A 20,762-nucleotide genomic window follows, 5' to 3' on the forward strand; every position below is an offset into this window, starting at 1 on the left:
TGCTTGTTTTTCAGGAGTTTTACCTGTTTTTTCCTTATGAAAAATGTCCATCTTCCAGCATAGCCAACAGTATGGGTAGGAAGGGTGTCAGCATTCCCTCTGCTATCCCTGGAGACCTGCCTACTAACTACAGACCTGGCAGATGAAGCCTTTTGCTGGACATTTATATGTCCATAGAGCAGAATGGTTTAACTGCCCCCTAGGCAGCTTCAGGGGGACAGTGGAGGAGTGGTAAAGATGGCAGGCACAAACTGGAACTCTTGAGGCAGTTGAACGCTACATGCCTGTGTGCTGTGCTCTGTACAACACCTGCAAGAGCAAGAGGGCTGGGGGCTCCATTTTTGCTATGCAAGGGCTGTTCTGAAGTGTTGAACTGCACTTCATTGTAGGAGCAATTTCAGTGCTGCAACCTACCAGCCTAAGGGGGTCATTGTTTAAATGTGGGATGTGATTTGCATGCTTTAGAGATATCTGAATTTTAAAAACAAAGGGAGATTGGTTTTCACAGCACAGGAAATTGTGGGCTTAGAAGCCAAATTAAAAACAAACCTCCACATATAAAATATATACTAATTTATTTTCCTACAAGTGCAAATGCTTTGGCCCTCTCCAACAGGGGTTGAATTAAGCAGGGGCTTGAATTAAGGGACATTTTGGTTCATAAGCTTTTAGCTGTTGGCCCACTGTCCAAAAGCTCACTGTTGCTTGCTGCCCCAGACTTTGCTCTTGATGGCTGCCTGGGAATCTTGGGAGCCACAATGGTGTGGCACCAGCCCCGGGTCTGGAACACAAAGAACAATGTAATTTGGCTCCCAGACAGCTTGGTGTTCATGCTGAGAGGAGCTGCAGCAGCAGGTTGTACTGGCAAACCACTTCTGCCCAGCAGGAGGTCATGGACCCTGTACAACTGGAGCTACAAAGCTTGAGGGTTTGGGGTTGAGAAGGTGAGTGGCAGCTATAATGGTGAGCTTGCTTCCCAACACACGTGTGTGTGTGCTCACTAACTCCATCAGGTGCCTCCACCCACCTCTTGCTTCATTCCTGTGGTCTCCTGGATCCACTCTGACATCAGGGTCCATTTCCCACCACGCCCCTGCTCACAGCAAGCCCTGTCTCTGCCAAGAAGCCCCTCTCTTCAGGAATTTCCATTGTTTTTCAGCCTGAAGAAACACCCTCCACTCCTGAGTTGCCCTCCATCATTTTTAAGGGCTTTGATGAGGTCACTTGAGACTGCCTCTTTTGTTCTCTTTTTACCTTGCTCTCCAGTTTGCTCGAGGCTGAGTGGTTGTTAGCAGACGTGTGTGGATTCCCACATGGCTGGTGCAGACCCCTAAGGTGAGAAAAGTAGCAAGTGGTTCTGGTTAACTGCTCAGTTGCTGTGGTAGCAGGGATAAAATGTTTCTTGCCCTACAATTTTGAGGTGCTACAGCTACTTCCCAGCCTTGGAAGACTGGAGGCCGGATGACCTGTTTCCCTCTTCCATCCATTTGTTTTGGAATTGCAGTATGGCAGGCCACTATAGCCTGTAAAGGTGGACAGCAATGGTTGCCTGCCTGGCTGGTTACTGCTCTGAAATTCTGCTGTAGGGCACTTCAGGTTTGACACCCAGCCTGGGGCTAGAAGCCATGGGGCAGGACAATAAGGAACAGCACTTCCTGGGCATCGTAGAGGAGGTAGGATGAGACCAGGCTGGTGATTGCTGGTGGTTTGTTCCTCTTCAGGCAGCCCCAGCATTGGGGAACGCATCCCTGAGACATGACCAAGCAGAAACAGAACCACCTGTTTAAGGCCTAATTTCCACTACACAGTTTTGCCAAGCAATGTCCAATTGTGCCAGCAAAACTTTGTGTCCACAAACAATGCTTCCCTGGGGGAAGAACCTCCTTTCTGCTGGCAGAGCTAAATCGGGCAAAGTATAGTAAGGCTTCTGCTGCTGCTTGAAGCCCAGCAGAAAGCATGCTCAGGCCTCCTATGCGTTCTGGTCCCTACGGTGCTGGTGGCTGTTTCAGGAGCACTTTGTGCTCTGGGACAGCTGCTGAGGGGAGCTACCAGAACCCCCTAGGCATGCACGTGGTTTGGTGGTAGCAGTCGCCGTCTGCCACTAGAAGTTCTGATGGTCGGGTAAGTAGTGACCTCCTGATGTCTTGGCTGGAAGAATGTGACACCTATTGAGGAACCTGGGAGAAATCAGCCCTGCCTTGCAATATTAGTGCCTTCTTTCCATCAACGATTGTGGATTGTCCATCTCCAAGACAAATTGCACATTACTGCTGGGATCTTGTGCCAAAATCCCATCCACTTCGTCATAAGGACAGGTGGCTGGGGTGCTATTGAAAGTCTGTTTTTTTCTTTTACCTTCTTGGAACCCTTTTCTATATTCTTTGCTTTCACACTACATTGTAAGATGTCCCTGGGATCCCACCTGGCCATCCCCCCCTTTGATTCTCTCCAAAATGTCAGTGTTCCTATGTCTTGAGGCCATCTCTTCCCCTTCCCAAATATTTCCCAGAAGGTAAGACCCTCAGGATCCATGCCTGCTGCCTGATGAGGCCAAGTACAAAGTTAGAACAAAATATTGGGTGTCTAACTCCTGGAGCAGATGAGTAAAAATGGCCAGAACCCACCTGTGCACCCGCATTTAAATGTGGAGGTGACACCCATTCAGCCTGGCCCCAGGGCACTACAGGACACAAACGTAATCAGAGTGGCTGGTGGGGGTAGGGGATAAAGCAGAGTGGGAGGCAGGTGGAGGTCCACCAAAACAGTTTGAAGGCAGAGGTGCAACCACACAGATGTCACTGGGCTATGATTTACTGGAGGTGAAATACTGCAGGCTTCAACAAAAGTAACAGCAGCACATCACTTCCCTAAGTATAGTGCACTCAGGATGGCGTTGTGTGCATGCACATCTCTTTACACCAGTACAACTTGGTTTAAAAACCATATGAACAGAAAAGCCCTGAGGCCCAGTCTATGCAACAAAGTTCTGGCCAACCTTTTGGGCAGGTGTGCCACAAATCAGCCCTGCGCTCTCCTCAAATGTCCCTCTTATCCCCTTCCCCAGCTCGATCTGCAGCTTGATTTTCTGCTTGGAGGCCTGTGGTTCCTGCCCAATCTGATGTTGTTTTCTGCTCCCTGTCCCACCTGCTACCTGTCCCCTCCCTGACCTGCTATCTGCCACTGTTTGGCCACTCCTGGGGAGTGGTGTAAATCGCATGTGAAATCAGTTGTGCTTCTTCTCAGCCTCCAGTGAAAATGGAAGCAGCATGTGGGCGCCAAAGCTCTAAAGTCACCTTGTGCCACCGTCCTTCAGCATAACTCGCTGACAGGAATGAGACTGCCCTAAAGGAGAACTCCAGCCTTACTGTGCTGTGAGACCTGGGGCCTTGATTCATGTGTGTGGGACCCTGCCTCCATGTCGAATCTCAGCTGGCAAAGGAGGTCACACGCACCCAGGGGCTTAGAGACACTGGGTCCCTCTGCCTTCCAGTCCCGAGCACAGTGCGTTCTCTGCCTGCTCTCCTCCCTCTGAGTGCTCAGTCTGCATCAACTGTAATGCAATACAGTGATGCACAGTTTGTTCCTGGGTTAGTGGACCAAGTGCCAGGAAACTCACACAAGTAACTGTTTTGGGGCTATGTTTTTAAAAGGGTGTTGAAGGCATTGCTTCCCAGACCACAGAAAATGGGGGCATCTAGTCCAACCCCGAGCAGAGCAGGACCATCCCCAACTATCTCATCCCAGCTAAGGCCTTGTCGAGCTGGGTCTTAAAAGCCTCCAATGATGCAGACTCCACCAGTTCTCTGGGTAACTGGTGCCAGTGCTTTACCACCCTCCTGGCGAGGGAGTTTTCACTCGTATCTAACTTAAACTTCCCCTGGCGCTCGGCTTTTCTCTGCCGGATTTGATGGCTGAGAAGTTGGGGCCTGGCTCCCGCACAGGCAGACCCTCTGTTGCAGCGGCCCGGGGTTTAATACCAGCCTGGCCCCCGGCGGGCCGCGGCTGCGGCTGCGGGGACCTGTTGAAGGCAGCGGCTGCCTCCAGCTCCTGCCTGCGCGCGGCCTTGAGGCGCACAGCGCGGCTCGGCGGGGCCGGCCTGAGGGAAGTTGGGCGCGGGGCGAGCAGCGCCTCCGCCTCGGAGACGCGGCCCGGCCCGGGGGCTGCTGAGCCGGCCTGGCGCCAGCCTGTTGCGGGCCGCAGGGGCAGCCCCGCGCCGGGAGAGGGAGAAGCCGCCGGGTTGTTTGTCCGCTAGTCGCAGCGAGGGGCCGTGGCGGGTGGAGGCGCCGCCGCTCCCCCCGGGCCGGCCGCAGCGCGGGGGGGAGGAGCTGCCCGCCCCGCCCCGCGGTGTCACGGGCGCCGCCGGCCCCGACTGCACGAGCGCCCCGGGCCGGGCCGGGCCGGGCCGGGCGGGCAGCGGGATCTGACGTCACGGGGGCCCGGCCGAGCTGTCACCGCGTGCCCGGGCCCGTCCCCGCGCACAAAGCCCGAGGGCCGCCGGGGCCGCCGCGCAGCATGAAGCCGAGCAGGAGAAGTGAGTGCGGGCGGCGGCAGCAAACTTTGCGCGGGGCGGCGCGGGGGCGGCTTTGTGTGGCCGCAGCTGTTGCGGCGTCCAGCGGGGAGCGCCCAGCCCGGGCAGCGCGGTGCCGCGCGCTGACAGCCGGGGCCGGACCCGCGAGTTCCTGTTGCTTTCGGAACAAAGAGGCTCTGTCTGTCCCGGATCTGTCACTGCGGCCGCCGCAAACTTTCTGTGCGTCCGGCCCCGCGCGGCCCCCGGCAGCTGCACCCCCGGGGCCGGGCGGGGCGGCAGAGCAGGGGGCCCCGCGGCGGGGGCGTGCAGCACCGGGGGCGGGTGCCATTTCCCGTCGCGGGGCCCCGAGACGCCCCCCGCGGCGGCCCGCGCACGGGCCGAGCTCGCTTGTGCGGCGAGTTTTTGTTTGTCTCCCGGCGCGAGGGAACTTCCCGCGGCACGTGACGCCGCCTTTTTGTCTGCGGCGCCGGGGGCTGGCGGCGCCGTGCGCCCGCTCCGGGCTGGGCTCGCAAACTTTTCTGCCGCGCGGCGGCTCGGGGTCGGTGCCGCCGGGGCCCGCGTGCGGCCGGGCCGGGCGTTTGCTGCGCCTCGGCCGCTTCCTCGCGCGGGGCCGGGGCCGGGGCCGGGGCCGCTGGCGAGGGCCGCGGCGCGGAGGCGCGGCAGCCCTGGGGCGAGCGGAGCAGGCTTTGAGGAGAGCGGCCGGGCAGCGGGTGTCGCGCCCCCTTCCCTGCGCCCGGGCCTCGAGCCCGCTCCCCCCGGGCCCGCCAGGGGCTGGATGGAGGCGCTGGAGCTGCGAGGGTGTGCTTCTGTCTCGGCCCGCGCTGGAGCTGGGGCAAGTGGCCTGGTGTCTCCCTCCTGTCCCCTGAGGCACGAAGTAGCTTCTCTGGGGCTCAGGCTTTGGCCGCTGGATCCCAGACAGGCGGTAGAACAGGAGCCCCGTAAGTGGGAGGTGGGAGGAAAACAGGCAGTGGAGTTGGGCTGGAGCTGCCCTGCTCTAGGTCTCTACCTTCAAGGACTCCCCATAGTTGTGCTGCCGCAGTAAACTGCCCTGTGATCTGGTCCCTGTTTGGTTTCCACCTCACCAGGCTTTCCCTCGGAGAGGTTGGTGGGCAGCTGCGCCATGTCAGATAGCGACCTCGGGGAGGACGACGGAGCCGTGTCTCTGGACTTGTCGCAGTCGAGCAAGAGGAAGAGGAGGGGGAACCTCCCCAAAGAGTCGGTGAAGATCCTCCGAGACTGGCTGTACGAGCACAGGTTCAATGCCTACCCCTCTGAGCAGGAGAAGCTCAGCCTGTCCGGACAGACCAACCTCTCGGTGCTGCAGGTGAGAACGTGCCTGGCCTCGACCTCTCTTGTCCATGTCTGCCCTCCTGGCAACTGTGCAGGCTGAGGGGGGCAGCACAGTAGGCTGGGATAGGGGCCTGGTGCTGCCCAAGGATGTTTTATGTGGTTACCCCTTGTACTCGTGTTGGGTCAAGGGGATCTCTTTGAAAGAGCTTGGTGAGGTTTGTCAACAAACAATTTAAACCTAGCACTCCTGAGAGACATGTTGGTGGGAGGAGACCCATTTCACAGAAGCAAACAGACCAAGAAGGTTGAGATGCACAGCTACTTTCATAATTGCAGCACGTTTCTGGGGTCCCAGGAGGCCTGCTGCATATTGCATGCACATAAATAGCCCATCCATATAGTACAGGAGTGCAGCTGTACCTCAGAGTAGTAGGGGCTGGAAAGGAGCAGTGTTTGGCTGTGGGACTGGGTTGCAGCCTTCATGTTTGCAAAATATTTGTTCATGGGCTTTTGTAGGCCCCACTGCTTGGCCCAGGTCTTTGACTGCCCAGTTCATTCATAGACTACAGGTCAGATGCAGCCTCTTTTGCCCAAACTGAATAGTGTCTACTAGAGATGGATGGGGCAGGGATTCTCAGTTCAATCAGACCACTATGTGGTAGGCATTTTCTTCCTTTCCCCAGCCTCTTTGTGTGTGAGGAGGGTTTAATTATTATCACAGGGCAGGGGTGAATGTGATCTGATTTGAGGCATATCTTCACCATGCCCAAAGGAGCCCTTGGGGAAGCATTTGCAGCTGAGGTGATGGGCTGGGCTGGACTGTGCCACCCACTTGCTCGCACCTGGTCTGAATGAATCATTTCACTTGAGGAGGACTTGGCTCAACTGAGGGGTGCCTGGGGCAGGGTGTCACCTTTTTTTTTTTTTCTTTTTTGCTACTGTTGCTTGTTGAACAACTATTTTAAATACCTGTTTTCAGTGGCAAAAAATGAGGTGACATCTTCCCAGCATCAGTAAGCCACTGGCCACTTGGGTTCTCCTAGGCTGCTCTCAGGATGCCCACCTAGAGAGTCCAGATCATGGTGCTAAGGTTGCGTAGGGCTGTGTGAAGGATCCTGCAGAAACAGGCTAGAGACTGCAAGTTGCAGCTTCAGCAGGCCAGTCCTGGAGAAGTCGGCCTGTGCTGCAGTCATAGGCAGAAGGGGGGAACTCATCTCCTTCACTAGGATCTGTGCCAGGGCATCCTCCTTATTTATTGGACCCCTCTTAAATGGTGAGGTCACAGCTGCATCTCTGCTTGCAGGGATGATGCTGAGAGGGTGCATTGGCAACCTGATGGGCAGGGGATCCTCTTAACTGTGCTGGGAGTTGTACTGCTTGCTTGGTCTTCAGGTCTGTACTCACCTGTTGCACCAGGAGGCTGTGCCAGATATGTAACACCTGAACCAGAGCATCATCTGTTGACACAAGTGTCTTGGTGGTTGTGGCACAAGTTTTTGCAGGCTTTTTCTGCAGTGGGGTGGCCAAGATCTCCTTGCCACAAACCAGAGGGCTGCTCAGTCGGGGGGGCTTAATTCAGCAGGCTCCCTGGGATGGGTGTGGGGCCCAGCCACCCACCAGTCCGTGTGAGGCTTCTTGAGAGCTGCCACCTACACACTTAATTCCTTAGCACCCCACACACTGTGTGCTGGGATTCCTTGCCTTCTGCTGTAGTGCAGCCACCCCTGGGCTAAAGTAGGGTAGCTTTTTAATAGAAGGGAGCAATGCCATCTAATGGGACAAAACAAGGAGCAAATGGCTAGAAGGGTGATAGCAAAGTGGACAGATTGTAATTGTCCTAGTTGGGGTCTGGCCAGGGGGCTGCTGCCCAAGTTTTGACCTCAAGGCACTTTCCAGTGGTCAGAAGTGACTGCTGACCTTGTTCTTGTATATCTGACTTAAGAGATATCTGCCCTGCCTTAACACAGGGCTCATTGAACTAAGGAATCAGTGCCAGCTTCTAAGCGAAGTGCCTCCTCTTCATCACATCCTGTTGTAAATGAGAATCACTGAATTGCATACTGACCAAGACAGTGACTATGCTGAGCAGGCAGTCAAGGGCCAGAGCCCTGCTCCCTGTGACAGCTGTGAGACAATACAGTAGCAGCTGGACCAGGCCACATGATCCTTTTCTTTCTCTGTGAAAAGAGAGAACTCATTGGAGAACAAAACAGAAGCTCAAGGCTCTGAAGCTGTACAGGTGACTTGGGTCCCTCTGGCAGAAAGGCTGAAGAGCCAGATTTTTAAGCCAGTCAGGTGCACGGTTGTCACCTCACTTCAGTGCCTGGTTGTGGTGGCCAGCTATACAGAGTGTGATTCCTCTTATTTTGGATACCCAGAAGCTGCTGCAGCAAAGCTGTGTGACTGGTGTGGAGGCAGTTGGCCTAGTAGCACTTCTTCTGTGCATCAGATGAATATTTTTGGCTGTAAATAACACAATACAGAGGGTCTAGGTTAAGGTGCTCAGAGCCCCATCTCAAAACAGACTGCCCTTTCCATTTGCTTTTCTTATCCCCTCTTCCCGGTTGTGCTATAGGTCTGTTTTGGGGGCAGGGAGGAATGCCTCTGAAGTAAACATGCTGTCACTTCCAGATGTGATGTCAGCAAATCCAGGGTGTAGGAAGGATCGAGCAGGCCTTTTTCCCTGTCACTACAGAGAACCAAATGGATGTAGGCCCAAGGGCACAAATTCCTTCTAGCCGCACACTGAGCAGACTGCATTTGGCAAAGGTGGCATCTGGATAGAGGGCACTAGAGGTTCTCTCCTGATGTTTTCATTTAACTCCCCTGCCAGTTGCCTGGGCTTGTAGGGAGCCTCTTCAAATTGGTGGTAAGTACTGGCCACTACTCAGTCGAAGGCGTGTAGTGGTTTGTTTGTTTTTTTAATTCCCTGGGCTCTCGGCTCTGGGACTAGAAGCTGACATACTTTCAGTGGGAAAAGCAAGATTTGTGAGGTGAGGTAATACCTTTTATTGGCCCGATTTTTGCAGCTGGGAGAGAAATTGGACAAGCCTTTAGGCACAAAATGCCCTTCCTCAGGTCTGGGAAAGAAGCAGATACAGCTTGAGCTGAATACCAGTTGGAACAATTGACTCCGTGTGAGCAGCAGCTCTTGATCTCCAGGGAAACCAGGAAGCCATGTATCTCTCTTCTTGCAAAGGAGATAAGAATGTTGTGCCTGATCCCAGGAAACCTGGGACTCAGCGCAAGCTTTGTAGCTTGTGGGTCTGGCATTAACTTAACATCCTTCCCTCCTCCCGCACTGCTTCTTTCCTTCTGTACCGCCTCCCTAACCAAACCAAAACTATTCCCAGGAGCCCAGCAGGCTTTGTGTATGTTACCCATGCATCCACAGTAAGTCTTATACTGTGAAGGCTGAAGTGGGGACTCCTGTGTCAGGCCAGTAGTGTAAAACAGCTATGAGTGGCTTCCAGGGACACGGGGATGGGGACGGGACTGGTACTAGGGTAGAATGAATGCTGGCTTTAAAGGCAGGTTGACTTATTTTTATGGGGGAAGACGGTTTAAGGCAGAGCCTGTCTGGGTGGTTAAGCCCTGCCTTAGCTGGCTAGTTACAGAACCTGCTGCACCTTAATGTTCATTTAACAAGTAAGAGTGTGTGTGTGTGTGTGTGTGTGTGTGTGTGTGTAGGTGCACATGCGTTCATTTTTTTCTCCCCTTCTGATGGCAACCTGTGGTGTGAATCCACATGCAACAGCACTGTGTATAACTGGGAAGTGTGGCTGACTGCAGTCATTGACTTTCTCCTGTGGGGCCCAGGCCTCCGCTGCTGTAAATCATCTGAGGATCTAGTCTTTACTACTTGTTACCCGTGTTGTATGTGGCTGTTTGTAGGCACCTCCCTTTCTAGTTGTAGCGTCCAAATTGAGCAACCTGCATCAGGCAAATGGGGCAAAGCCCAGCAGGACTTTTTGTCTGAGGAGTCTGTCTCATTTATCAACCTTTAAGAAGGTTAGAACATATTTATAGAGCCCAGTCCTCCTAGCAGTAAAATCCAGAACAAGACTTCCCCTTGAGTGAGAGCACAGGATTGGACCTGGGATGGGTCTGGAAGGAACTATTTAAGCAAATCAAAGTAGAACTTAATGTGTTTTTTCTCTCTGATCTTTGAAACCTCCCACAGAACTGACACAGACTTCAGAGGGAGCTTGAGGCTTATGAGATTGTGGGGAGGGTGTATTTATGTATGTGGTTAAAATAACAGTGGCTTGTTTGCAGGCGTTTAAGAAAATCTTGTTTGAAAGACAAAAAAACCTTCCAAGATCATAAGGGCTGTAACTTGCAGTAAGTTGTGGGATTTTTGACCCTAGGGGGAATATTTGGGAGAGATTAGTCACTTTATGTGATTTATACTCTTCTAATTGTTTTCTGTGAAGAACACAGTAGCTTTAATCTATCTGTGTTTATATCAAGGTGTAGAACAGTGCATTGTAAACTGAATTGAACAAACTGCATTTCCTAAAAACTTTCAAAAAATAAAGTCAGAGTCCTGCACCTTTACTTTTATATATAATAAAATATTTGTATATAATAAATACTTTCAGAAGTTTATTTGAACTTTTTTTTTGTAGCTTTGCTGTTTGGGAAAATACAGGGAAGTGTTGGAGTACCATTTTTGTAATCCACTGTAGTATTAGTAGTTTCTCAGGGTCCTGGTCCGTCAAGTAATGAAAACCCCCAAATAATTAAACAAATCTGTACTAATACTGAACAACAACTCTGCAGTTAACTGCTCTTGCATTGTATCCCAGAGTTGGCTGCATTTCCATGACAAGTGGAAGGATTCTGGCTCATGTACACTTTGAAAAGTGCTTTGGGGTGGAAGGCACAACATGGACTGTCACACAAGCAATAAGTCCTCAGACTGATGCATGTGTTCCCTGCCCAAGTGCTGCTGACCTGTGTCTCAGCATGCAAACACATTAGTTAATTTGGCTGTCTATTTAGAAAGTTCCTTTCTTCTTTATTTTAACAAAGGAATTCTGTCTCCTTCCTGGCCAAGAATGCATAAACCTATTGAGGTAGGTGGAGTCTTTATATAGAAAGACTGCATCCTCCTGATCAGATCTGGTGCAAGGGAAGAAGGCATGCTAGGAATCCTGAAAAAATATCTGAGCTTTGCCCTCGGTTGGCTGGGCAGCCCACAGCATGGCCAAGCAGGCAGTGTGTTTTCAGGTTACAAGTGTGCAGGTGGTTGGTGGTCTGGATCAGCTGAGTTCCTATTTCCCCCTCCATCTTACCTGCAACACCTGTGGTCTGATATTGCAGTAAGTCTCCTGATCTCTCTCTGGCCCATTCCCATGCAGTAGTCCTGTGCTCTCTGAAATGGCTCAGCTGGTTATCAGGAGGATGGGCTGGCCAGGCTCCGCATTTGTTTAGGGTGAGTCCACCTCCCTTTGAAATCCCTGGCAAAGCTCACTGCCTCTTCTGGGAGTAGGAGAGGGGTCAGGACCATGTTTGCTGTAACGCTGCAGAGCTGCAGCAGAGCTCTAGCTCCCTCAGCAGAGAGGCAGCTGTTTGTAAATCACTGCTACTTCGAGAAGTCTATTCAGTGGCACTGGCTGTGTCAGTCCCAGGCTGAGTCTGTGTAACTGGGAATTCCCAGAGAAGTGAAATTCTCCGTAGAGCGGATGAGAGAGCCCAATGGCTCCAGCTGGGACAAGTCCATTCCCAACACAGACTTGGCCCTGCAGACATGTGACTGTCCTGAGCTGTACCTTGGTCCCACTTGTCTTATTAGCTGTGTTTCCATCAAATGCTGTTGCTCTTCAGCCTGATGTTTGTCTGGGGGAAGAGCAAGCTGTTTGCCTCTGATGTGATCTCTGGGCTGCATTCTGTCTGGCACCTCCATGACAGCTGAGCCTAGAGGAGACCTAGCAGACTGAAAGCACAAGGTGGCCAGGCAGACTCTGCCTTTGAGGCCATCCGTCCCCAAAATGGACAGTGCTGGCTGGGACGGGGTCTTTTGTGCAGTCATTACCACAACATGAAGCTGTTGTGTTCAACTGAAATGCCAAAGGAGGGAGGGCAGGTGGCAGCACCTCAGCCTGCCCTGTGCAGAGGAGCTTTAGAGAGCGGGGAGAGGCTGGGCCAACAGTGGTCTTGAGCTGTTGCTGAGGGCTTTGCTCATCACTCTCCTTTCTGATGGAGGCCTGCCTTGTTCTGCTGCCAGACCGCCAGGGCTTCTTGCCTGCTGATTCACAGTAGGGATCAGTCTGACCGAGCTGTGTTTGTGTTTCCCCAGATCTGTAACTGGTTCATCAATGCCAGGCGACGACTCCTTCCTGACATGCTTCGCAAGGATGGCAAAGACCCCAACCAGTTCACCATCTCACGCCGAGGGGGCAAGACGTCAGATGTGACCCTGCCGCGGGGAGCTACCACAGGCTCTGGGGTGTTGGTGGTGCCTCCCATGGCCTCAGCTGCCACGGCTCCCTCCAAGGTGTTGTCCATGTCTGTGTGCCCACAGATGATTTGTCACCCTGCCCAGACACTGGCCAGCAACGTGACAGTAGTGAGCGCCCACAGCAAGGAGCGGGAGAAGCAGGCTGCCTTTCAGCGGGTGGAGCTGGACCCCCACCCCAAGCCACACCTGAGCACGACAAACAGCACCATGGCGCTGCTGGCCAGAACGGATGCAGCCAGCCCTACTAGTGGACTCTTCAACACACCACCCCCCACACCCCCTGAATTGTTTGGAGAGGACTTCAGCAGCTTCCAGCTGCTGGTGGAAGTGGCGCTGCAGAAGGCGGCGGAGCTGGAATCTCAGAGGCAGAACGGGCAGCTGCCCCCCTCATTGCACGTGGAGCCCCAGGCTGCCCCGGTCTCCAAGTAGCCTGCCTCAGGCCAGTTCCTGCTGCTCTGTTTTTCCTTCCATTCTACTAGGGTTATTCTGGTAACAGGTGGATTGTTTTCTGCAGTGAGGATCCTCTTCCCAAGTGGGCTGAGCTCAGGCTTTCTCCCACCAGGAGCAGGACCTAATGAATCTGACTGCATCCACATCTATGCAAGCTGGCTCATCTCAAAAGCAGACTCCCTCTCCCAAGGTGCTACAGCATCTTCATGGTGGGGGAGGGTTGATATCGTTCATTCAGCATCACTGCATTCTGGAGTTATCACATGGCTTCCACCTTCCTTTCCAACCTGGGTTTCTTATGTGATAGCAAGGGCATCACCTCTATCCAAAGTTGCCCAAAGGAGGTCAGCTCAGCTGCTTCGAAGGATCTCATAGGCTTTGTAGCTGAATGACCGTGACCTCTTAGTTTCACACCTCTTAGTACCACACCTGTTTGTTACAATGTTAGACTTTGTACAGAGTTTCCCTTCTGAAACGCCTACTAACTTTCTTTTTTCTTGGCGTAACAAAGGTCCAATCAGTGCTTCATCTTACATGGGGGATGAAAAGAATCTTTTCTTTGATGCAGCCTGGGAGGAAAAGTTCTCCTTATTTTTGGATTTGCCCCTTGGCTTCGGGTCTTCCTCGCATTTTGTGAATTTTGTTGCCAGCTGGCTCATAACCCTGTGGCCTGGAGGGGCAAAGATGGAACTAACTGGAAACATTAAATCTGTGGCATTCTCTTGGGTGGAATGGATTGGAAGCCCTAAGGTTATATATTAGGGTTCTGTATATTGCCAGTAAAAACTCTGAGGTGCTGTTTAGCAATTTTATGTGCTGGAAACATTTCCTGATTGTGACTCTCTCTCTTTTTCCCTTTTTTTTTTTAATTATTATTTTCTTTTTAAAGCCCCCCCCTCCCCCTTTCCCTGTGTTTCTTTTGAGGTCCAACTGAAGATGTGCATATGGTATCATGGAACAGACAAATGCTGACAGAAGCAGCTGAGGGCATTTCAGTGTGGGTGGGGAAAGTGGGGTGAACCTGACTGACTGTGAAATCATTTTTGTACCATTTTTTTTATTCCTTTTTTTATTTTTTTGGTGGAAAGGGGATATTGTTTGGATGTGGAGTATCTGCTTCTCTTCCTACAGTCGTAATATTTCAGTCTGTGTAAGACTGCATCTCCCTTTTAAGGAATGAGCAAGGCATTCCCTGAGAAGTAGAGTTGTCTTTGAATCAGCAGCAAGCTGACAAACTGCCTATGAAATGTACGCTGGTTGGAGTTTCCTGGAGCCTTGCTTTCATCATGTTGAATGTAGGTACTGCTACACTGGTGGGTGATCTCTAGTGGCCAGCTGGCTTATGCAAAAGGCCAGGTCTTGCAGGGCATCTGAGCCCACACTACATCTGCTGCAGGATTTGGCACATCCTTACCTTACCATGGCCACGACAACGAGGAAAACAGAAACCAACATCTTTAGTCCTATGAATAGTTGCAGTAGCTGGTGGGGGGAGGTTTGGGTCACAGACTGCAGGCAGAGCGGTTATGAATCCAAATAGCTGTGAGTTACACGACTTGCACCTTTTCTTTGAATTGCAGCTCTTGGGCTCTGAGCCAAGAGTGAATGGAAGCTGGGACAACCTGGGTCAGTGAATGTCCCTGTGTTTAAATATTACTGTTTCACTGTAAATGTAAGTTAAATAGTGATTATATACATACCTATCTATCTTGAGAAACACTAATCCTAGGTTATTAGCCTAATTATTATGTTGCATGAATAGATATTAATGTTAGCAGGATACGATGCTGCAACTTGCTATTGGCATCCGCATCTGCTGCAGACAGGAGATTTTGTAAGCAATAGAAAAGAGCAGTGCATTGTGGAACTTGGGACATTAAAGGCAAAAGTGACAGCTTATTGGGGGAATCTCTTAAGTAACCTTCCCAGTAGGAGTAAAAAGGAGAAATCAGGAGCTGCAAGTAATGCTGTCTGTAGTAATTGGACACCCCACTTCCTATGTCTCTCCAGGCCAGAGACTTGCTTCTCTGGCCTGCCCCTTGCAGTACTGTGCATCAGTGCATATTGGATGTGAAATGGGAGCATTCTGGCTTCACTTATGTCTTAGTCCCAGCATGTGCTGGTGCACAGGACCTCACAAGGGGTGAGGCAATGCAAAATCTACCTCTGGGTTCCCTTCAAGGCAGAAGGACAGCTGGTGCACTGTCTGGAAACTTCCTACCCTGGTAATCATGCATAGCATGTTCTGCGCTGTCATGATGGGGTGTGTTTGGGGAAGGACAGTTGCCATCAGCTTTTCACTACTTCCCCTCATGATTCCTATTTTGCCCCCTTCCCCCCCCCAAGGATGAAGGGTGCAGACCTAATCTAGTGCCCCAATTCCTGGCTGTTTCATCCCCAGGCTTTTGATCTTTCAGAAGGACACGTCAGTCAAAAGAGCTTTCCTTTCTTCTGCTTCCTTCCCTGCCCTGGGAGAGTGGGCAGGCTGGCTGATTGGTGTGGGGGCTGATGTCTATGGCAGAAGGGAGCGAGCAGAGCTTCCACAGTCCTGCTTTCAGCTATCACAGGAGCAACACTGATTTATCCTGTATCATCATGGTGCTGCCCTGATTGGTTGGCTTTGGATGTGGCAAGGGAGTGAAGCAGCATGGGGAGGGAAGGAGTCCTTTAATGAAATTTATGGAGCAAAATGAAACAAGAACTACTGTAAATAACTTTGGGGTTTTTTTCCAATAAAGTTTTTTTTAAAATACATGTTGGCGAGTGATGTGGAAGTGCCAACCTTGAACTCTAAACGCTTGGGCTGCTTGCAAACATAAAACCCCAAATGGCACTTTACGTTAAACTTAGCATGCCCCATATTGAGCCCAGCACATCCCGAGAAGAGGTATTATGTTAGCTGGACCTGTTTTGCCCAACATCTGTATAGATTAGAGTGCCAAAACAGCCCCATTGAAGCACCCAATCTAATAGCTGATTTGATCCATTCAGGTGCTGTGGAGCCAGGCTGAACTAACACACTCTTCTGGAAGAGGCAATTTATGGGGTTTTTTGGTTTTATAAAAATTCATGTCTATCAGCAGCCTTGACATCCTGGTTATGTGAAAGCTCATCCAGAGCTGCTACACTTTTCAACAACTGAGGCTCTGCATTAAAGATCATCCCCCATCCTAGATGTGACCAAGCCTAGGAGCTAGGTCATTCTTAAACCTTTGGCAGATTTCTTTGGAAGCAACAGGCCTGCAACCTCCTCCTGGGATTTGGGAGCCAACTTGGGTCCTTCCCTTAGTGTCTTCCCACAGCAGGGTCATGAAGGGCAAACATTTCAGCAGGGTGAAACATTGCCCTTGGTGACCCTGCAGAACACGTTACATCCATTGCTGTCTTGAGCAATAACAGGTTCCTGGTCTTGTTTCTCTGGACCTGAATAATTAAGAGGTTGTAGAATCTGTGGATCATTAAAGCTGGCACCATACCCCTCCTTCATGGTAAGGGGAGATGCTCAGGCTTGGATGCTTTGCCTTGAATGAAGTGACTTGCCATGATGCCAGTGTCAAGGTTCCTGTGACCCTGGGTACATTGGGTGTGTTGGGAGCAGGAGAGATGTGGGGAACGGGGGCATGGTACAAAACTGACCATCAGCTCTGCTGTACAACAGCTTGGCCCTGCATCCGCCTTCCACTGCCCTGCTGTCTGCAGGAGGTAAGCAGAACCTGCTCAGGAGCTCAGATCCGTCAGAGATCCTGCTCGGGGTTTGACGCTGCATCTGGTATCTGAGCTTGCAGTGCCCCGTGGTGGCAGCAGGATAGTATGACGGCATCCCATGGGGATGGATAGGAAGCATCAACATTTCAGCCTGGATTGGTTTTTCCCTTTTTTCTGCTTAGCTGGGTTTTTTTTCCAGAGGTGGGTGAAGTTGGAGTCTCTTTGCTGTCCTCAACCTGGAAGGAGCCAGTGGGACAAAATGTTTAATGGCTGATAAAAGTCATATGTGTAAGTCAGGCGAGAGCTTCTAGTGGCAGAGTCTGAGGAGTTGGTAGGACACCAACTTGTGCTGACTTGCTGGCAATTTATTAGTGGAAGACCTATGGCATTGTTCAGTCTTACATTTAATGGAGCCATAAACCAGACTGGTATTTGCCTACAGAAATGTGTCCCCTGCCTCCCTATGTTGGACTCACAAGAATTGGCAGATCTTTTCCCAGGCTTCTACTGCAGAAAAACAAAACTGTCTCATGCTCCCCCCGCTTCCCCCCACCCCCCAGCTCTGGTGGTCACGGCCACTGCACTCAGCCACTTGATGATGTGGATTTAGGAAGACCTTGGGCACCCAACAAGTGAGACAGCAATTTTGTTTTCCTCCAGTGGATTCTGCTATAACGGCCATTCTGTATTTGGAGAAGGCTGACCTTAGCAGTGGGTCAGACAGATTGGCTTCTGTCTGAGCTCACACTGACATTGTTGCCTTTACTCCGGAGGAAATACCAAAGCTGTTAAGCCACATCCTCAGCTCAGGTACAATGAGTGTGGGCCCACTTAACTGGCAACTCTGACTTAACCACCAGGCCCTTGACCACCTGGGTGATAGCAATCACTGCTTGCTGGAATTCACCATCCAGCGCAGGGTGTCAAGGGCCTGCAGCAAGGTGGTAGCCCTAGACTTCAAGAGGGCCAACTTCAAAGAGTTGAGGAGATTAGTGGGAGAGGTGCTGGGGTTCTTGACAGCAGGGAAGCTCAGTGCCCAAGATGAGTGGTCGTTCCTTAAGGAGACTACTCAGGGCCCAAGGGGTGACCATCCAAACAAGAAGCAAGGGGGGCAGGATTTCCTGAAAGCCCCCCTGGCTCACCAAGGGCATCCGGGAATGCCTGATAGCCAAAAAGGCAGCGTACACCCAGTGGAAGGGGGGTTGCTATCACCAAAGAGGAGTATACCTCCTCTGCTGGGGCCTGTAGGGGGCTGTCAGGAAAGCTAAGGCGGACATAGAGCTAGGACTTGCTTCCAAGATCAAAGATAATAAAAAGTCCTTTTTCAAATATATAGGGAGGATGAAGAAAGCACCGGGAAATGTGAGGCCCCTGCAAGATCCTCTGGGCAATCTGGTGGTTGCGCCAGAGGAGAAAGCAGACCTCTTTAACCAATTCTTCACCTCCATTTTCTCGTGCAGGGACTGGGACTTCCCCACCGTGATGCAAGACGAACTTGAGGGGAACACCTCCAGACCTCAGGTTGGGGAGGAGTGGGTTAGAGAGCTTCTGGAGGGGCTGAACGTCTTCAAATCCCCCAGGGTGTTGAGGGAACTAGCAGGGGTTATTGCAGGGACCTTGGCATGGCTTTACGAGCGCTCGTGGTGCTCAGGCCAGATGCCGAATGATTGGAAAATAGCCAACATGGTCCCCATCTTTAAAAAAGGGAGGAGGGACGACCCTGGCACCTATAGGCCTGTCAGTCTTACCTCAATCCTAGGGAAACTCTTTGAGAAGAACATCATGGAGCGCATCTGTGATGGGCCGGCTTCAGAGATGATGCTCAAGGGCAACCAGCACTGTTTCATTAGGGGCAGGTCATGTCAGACCGACCTGATTGCCTTTTATGATCAGGTCACAAAAGCCCTGGATGCAGGTGTTGCCGTGGATGTAGTCTTTCTGGACTTCAGCAAGGCCTTTGACACCATCTCCCACCCCATCCTCATTAAAAAACTAGGCGACTGTGGCATTGATGACTGCACCATCAGATGGATTGCAGATTGGCTGAAGGGTCGTACTTAGAGGGTGGTGGTGGACAGGTCATATTCAACCTGGGGGGAAGTGGGCAGTGGAGTCTCCCAGGGCTCGGTCCTTGGGCCTGCACTGTTCAATTTCTTTATCAGTGATTTGGACGATGGGGTGAAAAGCAACTTGTTTAAATTTGCTGATGATACCAAAATTTGGGGTGAGGTGAGCATGCTAGTAGGGAGGGAAAGACTGCAGCAAGACCTGGATAGGTTACAGGGGTGGGCTAACAAAAACAGGATGCGCTTCAATACTGACAAGGGTGCTGCACTTAGGCAGTAGTAACCAGCGGCACACTTATAAGATGGGGACCTGATGACTGTCTATAAACTCACTGGGGGGGCCAGAAGGGTTTGGGAGAGACCTTGTTTCCCCTAGCACCCCCTGGCATAACAAGGAATAACGGCCACAAGTTGTTGGAGAGTAAGTTTAGATTAGACATCCGTAAGAGCTACTTCACAGTCAGGACAGCTAGGAGCTGGAACCAACTTCCAAGGGAAGTGGTGCTGGCTCCTACCCTGGGGGTCTTTAAGAAGAGGCTTGATGCCTACCTAGCTGGAGTCATTTGAGCCCAGTTTTTCTCCTGCCCAGGCAGGGGGTCGGACTTGAAGATCTACAAGGTCCCTTCTGACCCGACCTCTATGATTTTATGACTTGCACCAGTTGGATTTTTACATATTTTTATCACTTAGAGGTAAAGTCCTTAACTTCAGATTGACTAAGCAGTTTGGTGGGGGAGCAGGATACCAAAGAGAGAGCCCATCCTATTCTTCTGCATCTAAGGCTAGTTCCTGTAAGTAACCCTGTGTGCGGTAATAATCTAGGAACGAGAAGCCAATGGTCTAATGCAGGGGTGTCCAAACCATTTGCCCCAACAGGTCAGATCAAGACTTCAGGACTTCTTGTGGCCAGACAACCTACCTCCAGTAGAGGGGCAGCAACTTGTCACCCAGGAGATGAATGCTGCCGCCACTCTTAGTTGCCAGTGGTAACAAAGACCCCAAACTAGCAGGGGGCAAGAGGATTGAGGGAGGAAGGCAGCAGCAGCATTCAGCCATTCTTTCAGAGCTTGCACCAGCAAGTCCCACAGGCTGCTGGTTCGGCAGCCCTGCTCTGGGTATGTACATGGCTCAGATCCCTGCAGTATCAATCAAGGCCTTTATCTTCCTATGTTCCCAGAAGGCAGGCAAGTGGTATCTCCATTTCACCCATGCAGGGGCACATGAAATGTCTGAATGGAGCAAGGTGCTGAGTCCATATCCTGGTGCTCAGGGGACAGTGCAATGACCTTTGGCTAGAACAGCTCTGTTGGACAGGAGGTAGCTTATGCAGACAGTTGTGCCAGTAAAGACCCCTTCTGATGGATGCCATTATACCAGCAAACAGGCACTTGGGCCAGCCCAGGTTTATCTTGTTTGTGAGACTCAGACAAAGCTGTGCTGACAGAAGTAGTATATGGCCAATATCAGCCATGTCCACACTAGGAGCCCTGAGGGGGCCTACAGGACCCTGGGGTATGGTGCTGGCAAAGCACTCCAAGAAGACAGCCTGCGTCTGTGTGGAAGTGCTATGCTACCTGAGGATACCTGGGTGCTAGAGCCCTACTGAGCACCCCCTGGGGTGCTCTTGCATCTCCTGGCAAGTCCTGACTTTGCACCAGCCTAGGAAAACAAACTAGGCAAGTCAAAGCACCAGTTTACTCACATAACTGTCTGCACTAGTGGTTTTGGCTGGTACAGTAATGATATCAAGGATTGCTCTTCTTCATTGTCCAGCCAACACAGGTGTGCCTCAGTCCTCAGTTCAGTGCCCTGTTCTCCAGATCAACCTTAGTGTCCTAGGAATAGCACAGCTTGATGACAGGGCAGACTGACCTGGTCTTCAGAGTACCAAGATGGAGCCATGCCAGCCAAGCTCTGTCCCTTGTGACCTTGGATAAGTTGCTTCCTCTCCATGGGCCTCACATGCCCACCTGGATGATGATACTCCCTTCCTGTAAAGCACTGGTGACAAATAAGGCTCACAGGCTGGATCCAGCCTGCAGAGCCACACTATTTGGCCTGCCAGGGCAGGCCAGGGAACATGGTAGCAGGGGCACAGCCTGCCACAGACTCTGTGGCCCTGCTGGGCATAACCATTGGTGACCAAGAGTTAGCAAGGACTGCGCTGACAGCCCTGCTTGTTCTACAGCTCCCAACCACTTCCCACATTGCTGCTGCAGACCTTGGCTCCATTGTCACTGCCTCTCTGGCAGCTGTC

At 51.7% G+C, this 20,762-nt stretch overlaps 1 protein-coding gene across 4 annotated transcripts; it reads left to right on the forward strand.

Annotated features, from left to right (window-relative positions):
• The first annotated feature begins 4,129 nt into the window (after positions 1-4,129).
• Positions 4,130-15,482, forward strand: TGIF2 (TGFB induced factor homeobox 2). 4 transcript variants are annotated; one of them, XM_090065320.1, is made up of 3 exons: positions 4,130-4,531; positions 5,614-5,852; positions 12,123-15,482. In XM_090065320.1, exons 1-3 carry the CDS (start codon positions 4,513-4,515, stop codon positions 12,711-12,713), a joined length of 849 nt encoding a protein of 282 aa, XP_089921446.1. In that variant the 5' UTR covers positions 4,130-4,512; the 3' UTR covers positions 12,714-15,482. The 4 variants fall into 4 exon arrangements, with proteins under 4 accessions (XP_089921446.1, XP_089921449.1, XP_089921447.1 ...); XM_090065323.1 differs by lacking the exon at positions 4,130-4,531 and adding an exon at positions 4,801-4,917; XM_090065321.1 differs by lacking the exon at positions 4,130-4,531 and adding an exon at positions 4,928-5,360.
• The last annotated feature ends 5,280 nt before the right edge of the window (positions 15,483-20,762 follow it).

This window comes from Crocodylus siamensis, chromosome 10, assembly GCF_052110815.1.
Source record: "Crocodylus siamensis isolate JL-2025a chromosome 10, ASM5211081v1, whole genome shotgun sequence".
Classification (NCBI taxonomy): Eukaryota; Metazoa; Chordata; order Crocodylia; family Crocodylidae; genus Crocodylus; species Crocodylus siamensis.